At 38.9% G+C, this 21,152-nt stretch overlaps 1 protein-coding gene across 1 annotated transcript; it reads right to left on the reverse strand.

The window, feature by feature from the left end:
- Positions 1 to 4,679: 4,679 nt before the first annotated feature.
- On the reverse strand, positions 4,680 to 20,195 carry LOC125227373 (PR domain zinc finger protein 10-like). Its single transcript, XM_048131680.1, has 18 exons — positions 20,054 to 20,195; positions 19,818 to 19,948; positions 19,549 to 19,615; positions 19,163 to 19,248; positions 18,956 to 19,118; positions 18,283 to 18,411; positions 15,844 to 15,972; positions 15,200 to 15,400; positions 14,579 to 14,673; positions 11,371 to 11,438; positions 11,064 to 11,156; positions 9,186 to 9,444; positions 8,238 to 8,326; positions 6,849 to 6,969; positions 6,391 to 6,447; positions 6,065 to 6,224; positions 5,481 to 5,620; positions 4,680 to 4,850 (listed from the first exon to the last, which is right to left on the reverse strand). The coding sequence occupies exons 1-18, from the start codon at positions 20,073 to 20,075 to the stop codon at positions 4,818 to 4,820; spliced, it is 2,043 nt and encodes a 680-aa protein (XP_047987637.1). The 5' UTR covers positions 20,076 to 20,195; the 3' UTR covers positions 4,680 to 4,817.
- Between the last annotated feature and the right edge of the window lie 957 nt (positions 20,196 to 21,152).

The raw sequence follows: 21,152 nt of genomic DNA on the forward strand, positions 1-21,152 counted from the left end.
CTTTTTAAAAAATGTATCAATATAAACTCATGCCGAAGTGCCATGTTGCGGCGGCCATGTTTCGTTGAAACCAAAGAGTAAAAAATGCAACAAAAGCAGACGTGACAATATCGCAAGTTAGTTCAAGTTTCCTATCATACATTAAATTATATATATGTATCGACGCAAAAAAGGTTATTTAATTATTATTGTCAGAATTGCACAGTTTTCCGACATGTCGGTCTATAACAGATTCTCAATACGCGTGTCGAATTTCATGTGAGTATGTAAATGTAAGTGCAGTACCTAACCTATCTGAATGAATTTGGGTAGGTAGACGGTCAAGCAAATTATGTGAGTATAAAAACGCGCGAAATTCAAATTGTGTATGGGACAATAAACCCGCGCCCATACATACATGGATGTAGATAAAGTTATGTATGCGACTATACATAATTAGGCATTAAAACATTCATGTTATATTATTAACACAACAAAAACAACACTCATGTTTTAATGCCTACCATTATGCAACAGTCACATAAATAACTAATATCCAGTTGCGGCTACGTGTACACATGTATGCTCAGTCCGTATGCAGCTTTCTATGTGGGCATTTAAAAAAATTGGGATTGAGTTGTTAAGAAAAAGTTAAATCGCTGTTAGTTTTGCAACGATAATTAAGCATGGAATTTCAATAAAAACATCGTTTTTGTTTTAATTATGTAAATTATACTAAGCTATAATCTAAATTCAGAACGTGAAAAAAGTTTAGTTTTAAATACAGATTTCAAGCTTGATTGTCGTTACAAAACTAACAGCGATTTATGTTTTTTGTTAACAACTCACGCTAATTGAGAGTCATAAATTAAAAAAATGCCCATGTAAACCCATGTCACTTCTATACTACGATTTCTAATCTATGCACTCTATGCAGGGCTCATCATCGCGACCGAAACGTCGTAAGCGCCGAGTAAAATCGTAGCGCTTGCGACGTTACGGAAGCAGGCCATTGGTTCACACCCCGCCCCCTCACCCCGCCTTCAGCTTACAGGCTGTGACACGTTCGTTGTTTGCTATAGCTCCTCTATACGAAGTAATAATTACTCAATGCTTGGCCATGTGTGTAGAGGGCTACTTGGCCGTAAGTTGGCAGTTGGCGCTTGCGCTTGCCGGCCAACCGATTCGTGTTATCAGAATATTCAAAAAATTGTTAATATTGCAAATAATTTAATTTTACTACGGGGTTATTATTTTTTTAATATTTTTTTCTGACAACGTCTATGACCAAGAATTTCCTAGATTTTTTCATTCCACGTCCATCTTTCATGAAGAGCCAATGCCAAGTGATTGGTTCGCCAATGTGTAAACAGCGGCTCTTATCTTGGCCAAGGGGTTTCACAAAGGGCTGGTGGAACCGTTGGCCATGTGTGTACAGGGGCCATTAAAGAATTCGGCCCCCGAACATTACTAATCCCGTTTCGTTTTGGTAAATGTTATGCAACTTTGTTGACTGCAATATCACTTTGTTAATGCGAATGGTGGCCGCTATCGGATGTAAGAAGCGCCTGGCATCCGTTGCGTTGGCTCGTTGGGTGGACGACATTCGAAAAACTGCGGGGCACTTCTGGATGAGATTAGCCCAGGACCGGGACGGGGCGTACACGAAGGGAGGCCTTTTTTTTTTTTTTTGACGAAGTGGGAGGCCTATGCTCAGCAGTGGGCGATTAATGGCTGAAATGATGATGAACTTTGTTGACTTTGATTCATTATTGCGACGCCTCAAACAACAGTAAAATATTGACGCTATGTAGATATTACTATTTAATTTAGGGTAATTGCATTTTATTAAGTAGGTCAACAAATGAATATTTTCAGATTTCAACAATTGGAGGTTTTTAAATCTTAAAATGACCCCTGGAACGCCGATGTCAAAATGCGTTACTAAATTAGTAGGTGATTAGTAGCCTGCGATTTTTTATTTCAATTCCAAATTAGCTGTAACGAATACGGGACTAGGCGTCAAAGGGGTTAATCATCAAGTTAGACCACAGCGATCGGTGTGAGCAGACGTGTAAGACGTTGCAATATTTTATTAATTTACGAATTAAAATCATGTGCAATATGCATTGACCTCGATATTGAAAAACTGTGTCATGCGATGTGCCTTGTGCTGTGCAAGTAGTTATGACGTCAGTGTTTAGTTATCAATAACTTTATACAAAATGAGTGGTAATAATAGTCCATTCGGCCGTAGCCCCAAAACTCAGCGAAGTCCACCATCAACACCATTGCCCTCGGACACCAGGAATGAAAATGTTCAACAAACAAGACCAGATCAGACAACCCTTGACGTGGTATCAACATCAGACCTTCAGAACTGGATGAGCACCATAGAAAAATATCTTTCTGAAATTAGCAGCATCTCGACGGAAGGCAAATTGAACGCCGACCAGAAGCTCAGGATCCAAAGCCTCTGCCGAAAAGTTTCCCATGGTTCCGCAAACATGGCAGTCCTCTACCAAAGCCTCAAACAAAAGGCTATCCAAAACCACCACGACCTTCAATCTCTGGAAGAAAAACTCGACCTGTCAGAAAGTTTCCGAGCCCTCAAGAACAGCATCGTTAGCGCTACTACTCCAACTACAAACGCTCTGTCTTTTGCTGATATGGTGAAAACTAGCAATAAAAAAGAAGTCCGCCCTGTAAATTTGAGCTCAGTCGCAATTTACCCTAAAGACCAGTCAAAGTCCAGTGAGGAAACGAAAAACCTGGTGCAAAAAATTATTAATCCAGAAGAAATGAAACTGCACGTAAGAGCGGTGCGCAAAGTCAAAAATGGCGGGGTTATTATTAGCACCGATACAAAGGACGACATAGAAAAATTGAAATTAACATTTAAAAACACATCCCCGAATCTGACCATCGATGAACCCCTCAAGCGCAGGCCCAGGATCATTCTACTAGGTGTACCGTCTACTATGCGGGAACAAGAGGTCTACAGTTGTTTATACGAGCAGAATATAGCCGATAAGTTTCCAAACTTAACTAGGGAAAAATTCTTAGCTTCTATTAAATTAAGCCACAAGTCAGGTAAAAAAGATTTAGAAACTTGTAATTTTATAATTGAAGTCCCAGCCAATATACGAAGAGCTCTCGTATCTCAGAACCGAGCATTCATTAACTGGTCATCGTGTCTCGTGAAAGACTTTACAACCCTTACCAGATGTCTGAAGTGTCATTTCTATGGCCACGCTGCGAAAACATGTAGACAGCCAGAACTGACGTGTGGACATTGCAGTAATCTAGGCCACTCGGACAAGGAATGCCCCAATAAAGCAGAAGACCCGAAATGTGCCACATGCAGTCTCTTCAAAAAACCAAGCAACCATCAAACTGGGGACCCTGACTGTCCCGTCAGGAAAACGGCTGAACGACGATACAATCATAAACTCAATTGATTATGGTGAGATTTAAGTACACGAACAGATTAGACTAAATTACTGATACTTTGATTATTATTATTTTTTTGCCAACTTTGAATTAATAATAGTTTGGATTGTAGTTATTGCCAGTTTTTGTCATTTTACTGATCAATCATTTTTTAACATTTTCACAAGCGTTTCATGTTTTGTATAACTTTATAATCAATAGGTAGATATACTTTGTCTATTTATCAAAAAAATAAATTTGTCCTACTAACCGTAAAGTTACATACTTTTAAAATGCAGTTCTTGCAATTTAAGATAGGTAGTTTGAATAACAATGTAAAAATATAAAATATACACGATCGATCTATTTTTTAGATGTTATAAACGCTGACGCAGCAACACATGTTTTCCAAGTGTAATTAATTTTATTTTTAATACCTATTTATGTACATGTTCTCATGATTTTAATTTGTTTACATTAAATTGTGTTTTAAACTAGGACATTATCTCTTTGCCCGAGATACAGGATTATTTTCCTAGTTCGGGCGCACGTAACACTGCACGTACTATAAGTAAACGCATAAATGTAACATTAGCAATAAGGTTTTTTCAATAAATTATTCTTATTCTTATTCTAATCTCTTAACTGATCAAGGGTCATGAAATTAAAACTACCTCACTTATACAGTTTTTTTTTCAATCAAACCAAACAAACGTCGCACGATGACGACCTATCCTTTGGTTGATATTAGATTTTTTTATCGACATATCGTCACTACTTTTAAAAAAACTTGTATCTTCGTCTGTCAATGAAAAGAAAATTGTAGTAAGTATGTATGGAATGCATATAGACTTACTGCGTTTTAACTTTGAGGAACAGCGTGAGATACGAGATTTTTTCAAAGTCTCCTCTTCTTCCTCCTACCCTTATCCCACATTATGTGGGGTCGGTACAACATGTCTTCCTCTTCCATTCTCCCCTATCTTTCGTCATCTCAACACTCACATCTTTCTTTCTCATGTCCTCTTTCACACAATCCATCCATCGTTCAAAGTAATGACGATATATAACTTTTTGTGGTCCCAACAAAATCTATGAATCCTTACTAAAATGATCTTTGGAATCTATTCAGTCCCACTAAAATTCTTTTTGTAACTCTATAAAAAGTTGTACTTAATAGGAAACTGAAAATTGTCATCTACAATCATAAGTAGAAGCTATCGTCATACCGTACAGTAAAGTTGGAAGGGAGGGTAAAAAAGAAACGGTTCACTTAAATTTCTTCTTTAATTAATTATGTATTTTAGAAAGGAACTTTCTTGAAACATACTAACATTTTGCATTTTTGCTCCTGATCATTCGAAGAATGTGGCTCGCAGGCGGGCGGCGTAATTTTCTCATTAATTTTAGCGGCGTAATTTTCTTTTGACTGGGGGAGCCTGAAATAAGAGAGAATTTAATTTCGATTACTTAACTAAAACTACACAACTTACTTAAACTAAAACTAAACAATATTTTTTAATCTAAGATATCCACAGATACAGTTCCGGTTTAAGACAGCGTCCGCCTTCTATCGACGTGGCTACTTTTCGGATGAACCCGGCAGTAAAAGTATACATAGCGGAGTGGTGTAGCCGCACGTGCTGTAGCTGTAGCAGCTTGGCACGCGCTGCAGACGGCCGGCGCGCGGGGCACGCGCCCGCCTTTTATCCACGTGGCTACTTTTCGGATGAACCAGACAGGTAAGTATACATACCCGCGCGGAGTGGTGTAGCCGCACGTGCTGCAGCAGCTTGGCACGCCTGGCGTACTGCCGCAGGCACACGCTGCAGACGGCCGGCGCGCGGGGCACGCGCCCGCCTTTTATCGATGTGGCTACTTTTCGGATGAACCCGACAGTAAGTATACATACCAGCGCGGGGTGGTGTAGCCGCACGTGCTGCAGCAGCTTGGCACGCCTGGCGTACTGCCGCAGGCACACGCTGCAGACGGCCGGCGCGCGGGGCACGCGCCCGCCTTCTATCGATGTGGCTACTTTTCGGATGAACACGACAGTAAGTAATACATACCAGCTCGGGGTGGTGTAGCCGCACGTGCTGCAGTAGCTTGGCGCGCGAGGCGTACTGCCGCGGGCACGCGCTGCAGACGGCCGGCGCGCACGCTACTCGCCCGCCTTCTATTGACGTTCCTATGCCGGACAATGATGAACCTGTACATAAAATACACGAGTTAATGACATACGAGGGTCTTTCTTACAACATTCAGCGTCGAAAACCGGACAAAGGGGTATTTTATGATTTCTTTCCCAGGCTACACGATCGGATAGTCGGGATTGTGGTATTGCAGCATGCCAGCACTATAGATGGTTCACGTAGAAAACACACTTACACTTCGGGACACGTGACGCACGGGTAGTGTCACACTTTCTTCTCTAGAGAGACAGCAGTTGTGACCGTCTTGTGGACTCAATATACATGGATCACTAGAACACTCACTAGGATGATGAATCTTCACGTCGTGACAGTCCCGTTGGGCCGCAGTGCGGCACATTTTGAGACACGTGACGCACGGGTAGTGTCACACTTTCTTCTCTAGAGACAGCAGTTGTAACCGTCTTGTGGACACAATATAGATGGATCAGTAGAGCACTTACCAGGGTGGTGTATCCTCACGTGGCTGTCCCGTTTCGCCGCAGTGCGGTACACTTTGGGACACGTGACGCACGGGTAGTGCCTCACTTTCTTCTCTAGAGGAACTGCAGTTGACAGAGTTTTGTGGACTCGCCAGAGATGGTTTACTAGCATGCCGCGCCGCTGAAGAATGAATACAAGTTATTAAGAAGTATAAGCGGATATAAAAAAATTAAAAAAAAACGGTGCCCAAACCCAACCTCATTGAGTTTGATTTCGTTAGAATATTAGTGTTGACAAATAGTTAAGCTATAAGCTATATAGCAGCGACTTTCTAATAGTTACTTACCTTAAACTTGAGATTGCACATTTCACATTTATATTGCAGCTCATTTTCATTTGTATTCTGAAAAAAATAAACATTGGATATTTGAAATGTAGGTATATTAAAAAAGGACACAGCCGCAAAATTCTAGGCCAAATACAATTTACGTAAATGGACTTGGAGCAGCATATCGTTAGTAAGTATAAAGAAATTTCTGCGAGATTCTTGTGACTCATAACATAAGTATTTAATAATAAATATATCTCGAAAAAAAAACCGCTTCGAATCCTTATCATACAGAGCTTAAACTAATCTCCATAGTACGTATAAAATAAGTCAGCCTCTCACCTTCGGTCTCCGCTGGTCAGACGTCAGGTTAGGGTGGTCGACGCGTGGCACGGGTGGCGTACTGGCGCAGAATCCTTATCATACAGAGCTTAAACTAATCTCCACAGTACGTATAAGAAAAGTCGGCCTCTCACCTTCCGTCTCCGCTGGTCAGACGTCAGGTTAGGATGGTCAACGTGAATGTGAAGAGCTAGTTTGTCCTTGTATAGGAACGAGCGTCCGCACTCGCAGTGAAACTTTCTTCCCGTGCATGCCCTAAACAACAATAAAACATACAATGTAACACATATCATTAAGGTCCGATCGAGATCTCGGTCTCGGTCTCGGCCAAATTGGGCCGAGATTCTCGGTCAGACCGAGACTGTGATTTTGAATTCATCGCGAACTGTTAGCGTCTGTTCTTAGCCAGTTTTTGGTCGCATGAGTCGCATCGCCTGGCTGGCGTGATATTTTTCGTGCTGTAAATATATATATATATATATATATATATATATTTATGGGATAGGAGGCCAACGAGCAGACAGGTCGCCTGATGGTAAGCGATCACCGCCGCCCATGGACACCCGAAACACCAGAGGTGTTGGAGGTGCGTTGCCGGCCTTTAAGATGGGTGTACGCTCTTTTCTTGAAGATTTGAAGGTCGTATCGGTCCGGAAATACCGCAGGCGACAATTCATTCCACAGTTTAGCTGTGCGGGGCAGGAAGTTTCTGGAGAAACGCACAGTTGAGGACTGCCAGCCATCTAAATGATGGCGATGGAAATGATGATTTTTAAGCCCGTAACAGTCAAATACTAGTAAAAGGTAGATATTTTTTGATTATTCGTCGAATTTAGATTTTTTTTGCGTAAAATGTGTGTTATTTTATTTCTCTGTTTTACTAATTCTCGGTCTCGGTCTTGGCCGAGAATACCATTCATTCTAGGTCTCAGTTTCGTTTTTGGCCGAGACAAAAAAATCGTTCTCGGTCGGACCTTACATATCATTATCAAGTTATTATGAGTCAAATTGTCAAAACTGAGGTTCAAAAATTTTAATCATGTGTCGAGAGATGGTATTCTAGGCACTGCATGTGCACATTTTACTTTTACTTTGACGGTTATTCTCTATAAGTCTACATATATACTCGATCCTTTTTGACCGTACTAAATAGGTACAGTCAAGTGCAAAAATATGTAGGTACTTATCGACAAAATCCATAAATATGGTACTTACTACGCTCTTATTACACCGGACTATTATGCTATGGGACATATTTTTGAGTAAGATGTGTACACCCATAGTTTACACTTGACTGTACAGTCAACCAATTGGAAGTATTGGAACCCTAGGCCACTCTACAACCATGTCACAATCACAAGTAGTAAGATATTTTTTAAATCTGATTTATAACGTCACTATGACATAGTTCTACAGTGGCCTAGGGTTCCAATTGGTTGACTGTACATGTTGTGACGAACTACTACTTTGATTGCTACAATATATTTGATGCTGACTGTACATGAAGGAAAGGAGTTGCTCACTTGACGTGCTGACGTTGCCGCCCTCGAATCACGGCCTGGTTACAATATCGGCAGGTTAGGAATACTGGTTCCGTGTTCTCTTTTCTCACCTGCAGACATATAATCAAGTCAGTATTGAGAGAAGAGCTGATGTATCTGTATTTCTTGTAGTTTATTTCTTTATTTTCTGAATATGGGTTTACAAAGATGTACAATAAAATATAGTTCAACCATACCCTGCTTGGAGTAGCATGCAAATTTAAAGTGGGTCTAGCTGCACTATAACATAACACAAGACAAAATGATAGAAATAAACATGTCAACTTAACTCAGGTAATTATTAATTCTAAAAGTCATGCAGTGATTTATAAGTTACAATAGAATTAGCATTTTACATTCATTATTTACACAAATGACATGTCATGTTGCGGTGTCCTAAAGATAAGGGCGTATGACTTACAATTTGGAGGAGGTTAAAACTCTGGCTTGCACTAATGAGTTTTTCGAAATCTTCGAAATGTATCTTTGGCTACTTTCCAGTACACTTTTCAGTGAAACAATAAGGACTGATATAATTGTGAACCCTTTGGTTTGGAAGGTCAGATAACAGTTGCATTTATAATAACTAGTGTCTGTGCCAGGTCTTTGGACTATTTGTCAAGCGAGAGTGGACAACTATAAGAGTGGGGAGAATAAAGGTACAACTTAGTCCGAATACAACACTGGCCTCATTTTTACTGCAAGCTTCGTCAAATGCCAACGGCCAACGCTATATCGTGTTTAAGCCCCATCGAATAGTTGAAGACCTCAGAACGCGAGCTGCCAGGCATGGCCTCTAAAGGTTGATACACTCCGTGTCTAAGAGGTTCGTAGAAAAGTCTAGAATGTGTGCAGACTGGCGACTGTTACCACCGGGTGGGTTTACCGGTGTAACACCACATAGGTTGGCACTTGTTTTTAGATACTAACCTCCTTTTTACTGCATGCTTCATCCATCCCAAAATCTATGCCAGCTGCTAGCGCCATATCATCCTTCAGCCCCAACGAATAGTTAAAGTCCTCAGAACGCGAGCTACCAGACATATCTAGATTGATCCGGTCCGTGTCGAAGAGGTTGGTGGAAAAGTCTAGATTGTTGGTCAATGTTTGGAGGCTCTCATCGGAGGGGAGGCGGCTGTCTTCCGCAGGGGGCATGGAGAGCTCCAGGTCGTCTGGCTTAGAGGTGTCTCTGGAAGGAAAACGTTGGAATGTAAGATGTTTGTCGCCTGGTGACGTACGCTGTGTACTGCTGTAGCAGTTTCTCAACTAGCACAGGGTGGGTGCGGCATTATCTCGCACGCAAGATAGACTATAAAACCCACTCCAATTGATAAAGAAAAAGATGGGTAACCTGCCTCGCGAACGAGGTACCCTGGCAAGTGCCATGCCCTTCTTGTGCTACACCTACAACCTAGTCACGTTGACAAGGATACGTCGACAAACGCAAATGAAGAGACTTGAGGTTTTTGGGAAAATATACTGGCTACAAGGAACAGTTCCATTATTTTTCACTGTAGCCTCAAAACTTTCTACAATTAGAACAACAATTATTGGGTTGGTAAGAAAGTAATGAGCGATCGATTGAATTCCACATAAAATTTTTGAGAGAGTTCTAGAATCTTCTATGGTCGAAAGTATATAAAGGGCGAGTCGCACAGTTTCTCGTCAGTCATTCACTAGCTGTCGCCGAGCTAATATAAGGAAGAAAATGGACGAATTAAAAGTGCATGTAAGGCATTGCTTACTACATGAATTTCAGTCTGGCCATTCAGCCGCCGAAGCAGTGCGTAATATATGTCAGCGTGTTGCTCCTGAAGTTGTGTCTGAGGCCACGGCGAAACGATGGTTCCAGCGGTTTCGTAGTGGCGACTTTTCATTATCAGATCAACCTAAGTCTGGTCGACCGGTGAAGATTGATGTAGCCAAATTAAAAACCTTAATTGAAGGAGATCCGAGGCTAACGAGTCGTACTCTTGCTACCGAGTTAGGCTGCTCTCATGTCACCATAGAAACACATTTACACGAGTTGGGAAAAAACTACAAATACAGTGTTTGGATACCGCACGAACTTGATAGAGATCAACTAAACCGCCGTGCCGATATCTGCATACAACTTCTGTCTTTTCGCCGCACATTCAACTGGTTGGACCATCTTATCACTGGAGATGGAAAATGGGTCTTATATATAAATCACACACGCAAACGTCAGTGGCTAGCTCCAAACGAAAAAGGAATAGAGGCACCAAAAACAGAGCCTCACCCGAAAAAAGTTATGCTGTCCGTTTGGTGGGATATTCATGGTATTATTCACTGGGAACTCCTACCAAGTGGAATGACTGTTACCGCATCAGTATACTGTAATCAGCTTGAAAATTTAAACCAAAAAATCTGTCAGAATCGTCCACAGCATGCTAAAGTTTTTTTCTTACACGACAATGCTCGCCCACACATTGCAAAAGTGACTCGGCTAAAGCTATTGGAGCTAGGTTGGAAAGTGATACCTCATCCACCGTACTCTCCAGACTTGGCACCTACGGATTACGCATTGTTCAGATCGCTAAGTAATGCCTTGAATGAAAAAAAGTTCGATGATCAAGCCCATCTACGACAGTACATAGCTGAGTTTTTTGAATCTAAACCTAAGAACTTCTTCGCCGATGCTATTCATTCTTTACCAGAACGATGGAGACAAGTAGTAGATAACGAAGGCCGTTATATTTTTGATAAATGATTAAAATGATAAATTAAATAAAAATTACAATATTGGTTATGATTCGCTCATTACTTTCTTACCAACCCAATACTTACAGAATACCATTCGCAGATTGGACCGCTTGCAAGTCATTATTTTTGTCTTCTTTCCCTTTCTTTGTACAATGCCGTGCCATGTGTCGTCTTAATCTGGAAAATGTAAAGAATGATTAGGTATTAAACGGATATGGGGTACCTAATTTTTGTGTAACTTGGTGGTGGAAGACATGGCAAAATAATAAAAACTGCCTAATAAGATAGTACACAAATGGTGACAATGTTGGTACAGAGGGATGTTTTTAATAGTATTATGAAAAATTGTCTTGTCACCATTTAAAGTAGGTCGAAAGTAATGTATACTAACGTAAACAATCTGCAGAAAGATCTGGTGCAGTGTAGACATCTGTAGCGGCGTGGTCGATGCGTCTGCTCCTAAGATAAAAAAGAAAGCAAGTTTTTAATATCCTCTACTCCAAAATTCGTTTTAGGCTTGTGTCGTTCTCCCATCACGTCAGTTTATTAGTAAAAAAATAGAAAAACTATCACCACATGTATATCTACATTTAAGTCGCAGTAGTATATTATGTATTTCGCAATTTCACTGATATGAAATTTATTATAACAAAACTGACTGTCATTTGTGATCTTTGAACGCATCATAGAGGGTTAATGATTTATGGTCAATTATGTTTGTTTTCGCGTAGGCTTGTGCCGTTTCGTTCGTTGATCGGAGCGTTCCGATCTCGTTCAATCGCTCCCACGAACTAGTTCGCTCTTCTAGGTCTTTTGCTCATTTAGTTCAGCCAGACCAGCGACCACTGCGGTCAGAAAGATCAGAACGAATGGGACCGAATAGTGTCAAAATGATACGAATAGTCTACAGATAGAAACTTTCCGGGCCGAAAGGTTGTAAGTAACCGAAGTTTAATATGACTTTGACTTTTTTTTTTGCTCTGCTAAGTAGCTCTCGCTCTCGGTCGGCGCAGTCACACATTCGTTCTCGATCCAAACCGCTCGCGCTCGCCGATCCTATACTGAACTAAATGAGCAAAGACCGATTCTCAGACCACGGAAAGATTCAGTTCATTTCGGTCATTGATGGGATTTTATTCCTAACAGTTCATAGTCCGTGAACGACACAAGCCTACATCAAACCTATTTAAAAAATCCGCCATAAATATGTCGCGTTCCATGTTTAAAGGGTCCACAATTCCACATCATTTATGTGCTGAAACTGCTGAAAGGAACCATGAAAAGGAACCTTTAGGCATGGAAAGTCACATGAAAAGTTGTCGTAACTTAATAATAGATGGCGCTGCATTCGAAAATCTTGACTGATAACTCTATACCATGCTAATCAATATACCCTATGGTGTCCGTGTGCCAAGAGACGTCACATACGAGTATTGTATAGCCTCGTAAATTTTTCCAATCCTGAATTTGGAACTTTATCTTATTTCTACAGAGTCTAAAACTCCAATATAATAATTTTGTACTTCTACAAGTACGCCTAGACCTGCCGGCGTACCATGCTTCCAATTTTATCACTTATCCACGTGGATAAGACATCTGTCACTCTCACACTGACATACTTGCCAAAGCGTGACAGAAGTTTTATCCACGTGGATAAGTGATAAAATTAGAAGCATGATCTGCGAAGATAAAACCTTATACTTTCCACAGCTCTTCTCTTTCCGAACTTTCGAACGTACTCTATGCCTATGTACAAAGACTCGGCTATTCTTTTTAACATGTCACAAGTGCCAATCGCTTGACTCCGTCACAATTCAAAATGTCAATCAAAATATAATTAATTATCAAAATATATGAGCATATTTCTGTATTTCTTCCTAAAACCTGGGATGTTTATAGAGGGCCCGAAACGGAAGACTATAAAGCCTCTCACTGAATGATAAGAAAAATGCAGTTGAGAGTTCGGTGACAATGACGATGTTTCATTTCTTCTAGAGTACTCATATCTCGTTGAAAACGTTTCTTTAGTCGTGCTACACCGAGTGAGAAACGTACGTGGGATCCTAGTACCCGGTTTGAATAGGATTCGTTAGTTCAGCTAAACCAACTCACCGTCATGGATTCGGTCACACCGAAGATATTTCATCAGTATTGCTAAACTCCTACAGACCAAATAGACAGCAAGCCACTGGAATTGTAAAACCTATAATGCTACCAACAATGTTTAGTGAGTTTTACTAAACTTACTAATCGAATTATAATTTTTTGTGGGAACCATTACGTCGAGTATATATTATGACATTGCAATATATTTCGTCAGTCCAGCTAAACCAAGTCATCTAATACATGTTCATATACTATTGCGGACCTTTTTTTTTTTTTTTTTTTTTTTTTTCACGCCATTGAAGATGTTTCACCCTCTTTTCCGTTGTGACAGCGCAAACGTTTCACTTCACCACTGCGCTCTCCGTCGTAAAGGATAAACGTTCTTCTAGTCGTTGTCACTCGAATTATTAAAGATGTTTCATCAGTACTACATTTATTTAATGTGTAACATAATGGACCGTCCGTGCCCCGCTAGGACCACTGATACCACTGTTGACAAGGTACAGATCTATGTAACCATTAGCCACACTACACGTCAAAAATAAAATCTCTATTTCTTTTCAATCCATCAAACCCAACCCTAACTCTGACCATGAAATGAGGAAATTAGTACAATACACAAAAATTGACTTAGTTGTTTACATACATACAATCTAGTTATTTATAGAAACGCCATTTGTAGACCAAAATAAACATATATTTTATATATTAAAATAACCAGTCGAAAATGGTGTAATATATAGTTTTCTTATAAAATGGTATTAATATTAATAATATACATAGGATCCAAAAATAATCATAAGCCATTTTTGGGGCTGTGCGATAAAAACAGGTAAAGAAAATGATAATTTTTTGGAAAGGACATTTTTTTGCAGAAAATATATTAATAGGTAAAATTTGAAGAAAAATAGTACATTACATCAGATTTTTTGGATTTATTATAGGAAATTTTTTACACGACGAGGCATGTATAGTGCAAAATACAATAAAATATATTCTAAAGATAATAGTTTGAAGACTTTGAACTCTTCTCGAGTTGTTGCGTACTTCCCAGCCCATTTTAAAAACGTAAAGACAATGCTTTTATCTTCCAGGTAAGTAACTATTAACTATAAATACCTAATTGAGCATTTGAACTAGACATAGAGACAAAGAAAATTTTTCATTAAAATATTCATTTGAAGTGTTTTTCTATATATTAGTAAAAAAGTGTTCTAGAACTAAAATAATAAAAATATATTTTACAAAAAGCTTAAATTGAATAAAGAATCATGTATAACATTAAATTAACATGATTTTATTTATAACACAGAAAACAATTAAAAGTCAGTGCTGTGCTCTTAATCCTTAAACAGCCATGCCGATGTCAGTAATTATTTTTATATTAGCGAAATTACCCTAAATCTTATTATTTTGAAATAAAGTAGTATGCGCGCTGGTAACTGCAACACTTAACAATAGGATTATTTAGCTAAAATTAGCAGGTAACTCACCGTGTGATAGACGTCCATGTGTCGCTGCAACAGCGCGGCCGTGGCCATGGACCGCTGACACTCGTGGCACCACCACTGCCGATTTGAGGACAGTTCTGAAAACACAGAACAGACAAACCTACGCTTAAAACAGTTACAAGTTTATTGCACGCTGCGGCGTGGCGCTTGTCTCATTGTGATTCCTAATAAAAAAAAAACATAAAATAAAATAAAATGAGTTTATTTTCAGACAAAATTGGTCCATAAGCTTTGTTAGTAAACATAAACTTAAAAACTAAAAATAACTAATACTTAAATGTGTTAGTATTATAAACTAGACTATATGGGCATAGGTATATTTTCAGTATGTTATGGATGAATTGCTTGTCCATTAGCTATGAAAAGCTTAAATAAGTAGAGGTTACACTTTCTTTTTTAACTATGAACTCGAAACAAAGGAACTTTATTTTACTTATAGGTAATATGTTTAATTTTATGGCTTAAACCGAGTAAGGTAGAAAGGGCGATCTTTTGAATGCCAAAGTCTCGTTAGGGCGGCGCATCATTGTAAACGTTGTCAGTGGTCCTCCTGGTAAAACCAAAAGTGTGCTGTATTTTGGTAGATTCAAACAATTCACTAACCTGCTTGAAGGTCCAAGACCGGTTCTTCAACAGGTAGCTGGTGAGTGTCCACATATTCTTTACTATATCCCAGTGCAAGCGGTACCCTGGCGGGTATAGTTTTTATAGTAGCAGCGTATAACTGATGGTCCTCTTCGTAAAGCCATACATTTGCTGTGCTTTGGTCACCGAGCGGAAGTAAGCTTAGCCAATTTGATTTATCTGATGATCAAAACATTTATAAGAAAATGAGTATACCTAAATATAATTAAAAAAATGTATGAATGAATGAATGAATTTATTTGTCAATTGGTTTACAAAAATGGTCTTAAAACTATTTACAATATCCTCCGATCCACACTCAGACTGGCGTACAAATAGGCTAACCTAAGTAATCACATGCATACATTAAATATAGCTGTAGTTCTTTGTTCTTTTATGTCATACGGTAATTTATTATAAAAGTATGAACATTGGTGCCATCCTCCGTCCACACTCGGAATAGGAAAATAAAACATAGTATGCTCAAAGTATTCTAGCCCCTAAAACTTCGGTCATAGAATGGTTAGATGCGGAGTAATCCTTAAATCAAGTACCTAAATCAATGTAGGAACATTTTGTACATTTTGTATTAATATTTCTACGAATTATAATTAATTCATTACCGTTGTCAGAAACATCTATGTGCGTGTGAGTGCCGTCCTCCGTTTTTAACAAAAACAGCGGCGTTTTAGAATTGCAGTGCGCTAATTTTAGGCTTTCGACGTCTTCAGTTGAAAGATTGTGTTTGATCCCTGAAACAATAGTACATTGTGCAACAAGGGGAGGAAGTTGAATATTACTAACGAGAGTAAGTTAAATCGCGACGGCTTGCCGGAGAACGATTTTTCTATAACTCACGCTCCGCCTGAGTGCAATAGCACATTAAAGTGTGGGTGTGACTGAAAACAAATATGGGTAGGATAATATTCATACTCCCCGAGTTACACACAATGTTTTTCATCACACTCGCAATGTAAAAAATATGTAAATAGATGTAAAAAAGTTAAATACGGTACAAGAAATTTCATTATTCCCTATATCAAGATATATATCCGATATATATATCAATGGATACAAATATCCGATATATATCTTTTTTTAAATAAATATTTCAATACAAAAATGGTTTTGAAAAATGTAACATTGTTAAAAAACTAGTTTTTTGTGTTTGTTACTGGTTTTATACAAAATTTTATGTTTTTTTGTACATTTTTCCTTAACTAAAGTAGTATTAATAAATAACGCAACAAAAAAATGAAATGCCTTCCATACAAAATGGATATATATCAAAGTTGATATATATCCGATATATATCATAAATATCCGATATTTTGATATTTATTATAAATATAGGATATTTTCGAACCCTGATATATGGATTATGGGCTAGGTAACATTATGATACAAGTGAGGAAAAGAGGTCTTCTCACATGTATCGTAACGTTTACATATGGCTTTTGAAGTTTCGACCTCACGAGAAATGTACTACTTTGCGAACTAGTTTGGGACAAAAACACCATACCTATCTTACTGTAAATATTATAACAAACGAAACTTCCACGAGACATCGGCATAAATACGGCATTAACTAAAACGTATTTTATTTCTCACATGTATTCTAATCACTATATGAAGATTTTTACTACCTATTCAATAACAGTCAACAGCGCCGGCCCGTGCACTCGATCAGGGTAGAGCGAGTTTGAGTTTCGGCGCCCCTGGGAAGAAAATTCACTAGGTAGGAAAATAAATCGCGAGCGTAGCGAGCGCGAAATTTTTTCCATAGTAATGCCGTAATTTGAAGATTAACGCAATACAGAATTTATGGATTTCATCATACAGAGTACGAAAGGGACAAATGGTTGAACAGGTTGAACTTTCGCAGTCGCACCCTAGTATAGTTACGTGTGGCTGAACGTGAATATCATGTACATAAAATAACAAATAAAATGGAGCACTATAGTGGCCAAGTCAGGAAAGCAGATTCAGAATTTTTCCAAACTAAAAGAGAACATATAAATAGTAAGCGCGATTTTTTTTCGACTCAACTCGCCAGCGGGGAATCCGCGAACTTTCAAGCTTTTATCCTCTGCATCCTTATTTTGACTTCACAGGGCTCCTATGTTCCCGACTTTTAGCCCTTATATTTCGCCATCACTATTATTTTTATAATAGTAAGAGTTCATTAAGAGATTAACTGCGGACTTGATCGTCACCGTCGGGATGCCCATTTCGGTATTTTGCCACTAAGTGATCTTAGTGCTTTGAAGTTCGCTCACCATCTGATGCTGTGACTTACAAAATTGCGCCTCTCTGAGACATTTTGCGCCTTTGGCTTTATGAGGAACTCCGCTTTGGACTATCGGGTAGACTCATATTTTTGCATTTGGATAGCGACGTAACTTTGTCGTTCGCCGCACAACAATGTGGTTCATCAAGGGATTCAAGGGCTAGAATCCTCCTTTTACGGCGCGCTAGCAACAGCGCCTTATGAATGTTGGTATATGTTGGCAATGTGGTGCAACTTTCCACTTAATCTAAATTACAAATCTAGATTTTCCATAGCTGGATTCATTCCCGACTCCTCTCCTCTCATTTTGTGATATGTGCGCGCCCACGCAACGTATAATTTTTTTGTATGGATTTTTCCGCATTCTCGATTTTGGCGCCCCCTTACCATGTGGCGCCTAGAGCGGCCGCTCCACTCGCTCTACCCTTAATCCGGCCCTGACAGTCAATAAGGACTATTTTCAGAACTTCGTTTGGGATTTTGGATAGAAAGGACCCTATTACACTTAAAGCATGAGTATGAATATGAAGACCCTCAGGACTGGAAAGTTACATATCGTCACTACTTTAAAAAAAACTTGTATCTTCGTCTGCCAATGAAAAGAAAATTGTAGTAAGTATGTATGGAATGCATATAGACTTACTGCGTTTTAACTTTGAAGAGCAGCGTGAGATACGAGATTTTTTCAAAGTAGTGACGATATTCGCTCTACACCGAACACCGAGCACTACAGAACACACACAACAACAAACAGGTGATAACGTGACATTACCTTGGACGGGTCCGAAGCGTACGCGGGCCGGCAGCGGCGCCCTCGGCGACACGACACCGTGGCGCAGCTGCAGCGCGCCTGGCAGCACCGCTACCGCACGCGGCGGCACCACGCGGTCTGAGATGTGCACTGCATAAACCAGACAACCACGTCGTTTAATTGAGAGCCTGAGAGCCCATATTTTCCCACTGCTGGGCAAAGGCCTCCCTCAAATTCCTCCATGTATCCCTATCCCCTGAAGTCTCTCTAGATCTCTGGCGAGGTGTACTGCAACACCTTACAATTTGTGGTACCCAACATGTGGCTGTTTTGGCCCACAGGGCATCCACCGAGTTAAATGTTGTTAAAAGAAAAAAAAAATCCGCCAAGAGCAGAGTAAGAAAAAAAAACATTTATTCAAATAACAAAAAATAGTAGTTACCACAGGTCATAATTGTCATAAACTATATTAACACAAAAGAAGCTTCAACATGTCCAGCGCCGGAACTAGGGAGATCCTGTATCTCAGATAGAGAGGTAGGTCGTATAGTGGTACCTCTTTTTTGATTTTTTTATTACACTGTTATGTTGCCATGTATGAATTATTTATTATCTATCCCAAATTACAGCTTTCTAGCACTAACAATCTTTATTCACCTTACTTATTAATTTAATAAGTTCATGTAATGCTTACCAAATTTTTGAATTACTCTCTTTTTCTGTTCAGCATTATGTGATGCCTTCATGTTGCTAATTCTGTCTTCAATTGATGGCAACTTTTCCAGCGTGGAAGCTTCTGTTTTGGTTTGCAATATATGTTCCTGGCAGGGTGTAGCACTTTTCCTAATATCCATGATTTGCACTCCTGGCAGGGTGTAGCACTTTTCCTAATATCCATGATTTGCACTTCATTATTTGTTATCTGTGGCTCAGTGATACTATAAAACTGGTTGTGTGCTACATTTGTGCCTGCATGTTCACGGGAATCTGAAGTATAAATACTAGAGATGCACCGAATTATTCGGCCCTTATTTTATTATTCGGCCGGAAACCGGATAGTGACGTACTACTACGCGCGAAGTTCACTACGAAATAAGTCAAAACCTGCATGACGCGCCCGCTCCCTGCTTAAATTGTAGGTATTGTAGGTAAAGTTCTACTGTCCGAATATCCGGCCAAACAACTATTTGTTGCATCTCTAATAAATACATAATACAAATATAAAAACATTATAAAATATTCAGTACAAATATAAAATTAAATTTTGTAATAATGTAACCAACTTACCAATATATAATTGTAACTGTTTGCCTTGAACTACAGGGATAAAGTACTGATGTTGGGGATCTTGCTCCTGAAACAGAATATTGTAATGTTGGATCTTGTGGAGGCTATGCACCTATGGGGTGCCCTAGGATCAACAACAACAATTGGATAAAATATTTCAACTTTGCATTTCCTATGTAGTATGTATGTATGTAAACATCAAAAAGATAGTAAATGGAATAATTTCAACTGTGGTATACAATGAAAATAAAATATATACGTTTTCTTACGTTTATAAGCAAGTGGAGTGGAATAGCATCAGCTTCTAAAGATCCTTCATTACCGCTTGGTTTAACTTGTAGAATATACATATTACTTGTACGAGGTTCCACAGAACTTGATATAGGATTTATGTAATGGTCTGCAACCCAAAAAATGTGAATTGTAACAGTAAGTAGTAACCAACATTAGGAGTTTTAACAAAATCCACTGCACGGGAAATAAGTAAACTTATCAATTTTTTTACCTTGAGTACCATTATCCATCATCGAGTTATAAATGTTTCAAGTAACAATTTAAAATTATGAACTGTATATTAATCTTTAAAAAACTCGTCAACGAATGTAATGTAAGTTAATAAGTTTATTTTTTATTTTCTGTTGCCTACTTGCCATTGTGTCATAATCTGTCATAATCACCTAGTGTCAAATTGGTCAAAGTAAGATTGTTTAAGACATGACTTTTCCATGGACTTTCAATAGGGACTGAGCTCACACTTTTTTTGTACAGAAAGGCGTTCTTATCAGACTAGTAAAAGTGTGTCCACATGAGAGGGTCAAAGTTGGGGCTGGTGTCCCTCTCGCACGTGTGACCAGTGTTAAAGAGATTACTATAGTAATAGTATTTTTACCTGTATGATTAAGTTTATAAACTTCTTAAATTATTTTTGTATTATATCGAGGCAAGGATATTAATACCTTGTAACGAATTGGTAAGTCATTATTATGAAGCCATAAAACCAATGATTTGCGCAATTAAAAAAAAATTGGTTGTCTGTAAAGTCGGTTTACGGACGGTAGTTTAACGTGATAACGTCAAACATTACAGTAGTAATATCTGGGCAACCGAGCTTCGCTCGGTTCTGGTATCCTTGACATGTGTCGCCATCTAGTTCAAAAATGAATAGTACCTCCATCGAGCGAAAGAATTCTCAGCCTTAACAACACAACTACTCCACACGAGATGGCGCGCATTTCGCCACAAAAACTCAAATAGTGTATTTTTCTATTCGTTTTAGCCTTGACCTGTGTCGCCATCTAGTGTTTGCAATAAATAGTACTTACATCGACCGAAAGAATTCTGTCTTAACAGTACAACTTTGGCGCGCGATTCGAAAATTCGCGTTTTCCGGGACCTTAAGTTATTAGATCGTCAGTGTAAATAAATATATATATAAATAAATAAATAAATAAATAAATAAATATACAAGAATTGCTCGTTTAAAAGTATAAGATAGACAGGGGCGGTCAGAGTATAGCAAAAGGGGCCCGATTCTGGGACTTTTTTCACGTTTCTTTATTTATTTATTTATTAAAAATACACAAAAGTTAACAGTATTTCACCAA

The sequence above is a fragment of the Leguminivora glycinivorella genome, chromosome 1 (genome assembly GCF_023078275.1).
Source record: "Leguminivora glycinivorella isolate SPB_JAAS2020 chromosome 1, LegGlyc_1.1, whole genome shotgun sequence".
Lineage (NCBI taxonomy): Eukaryota > Metazoa > Arthropoda > Insecta > Lepidoptera > Tortricidae > Leguminivora > Leguminivora glycinivorella.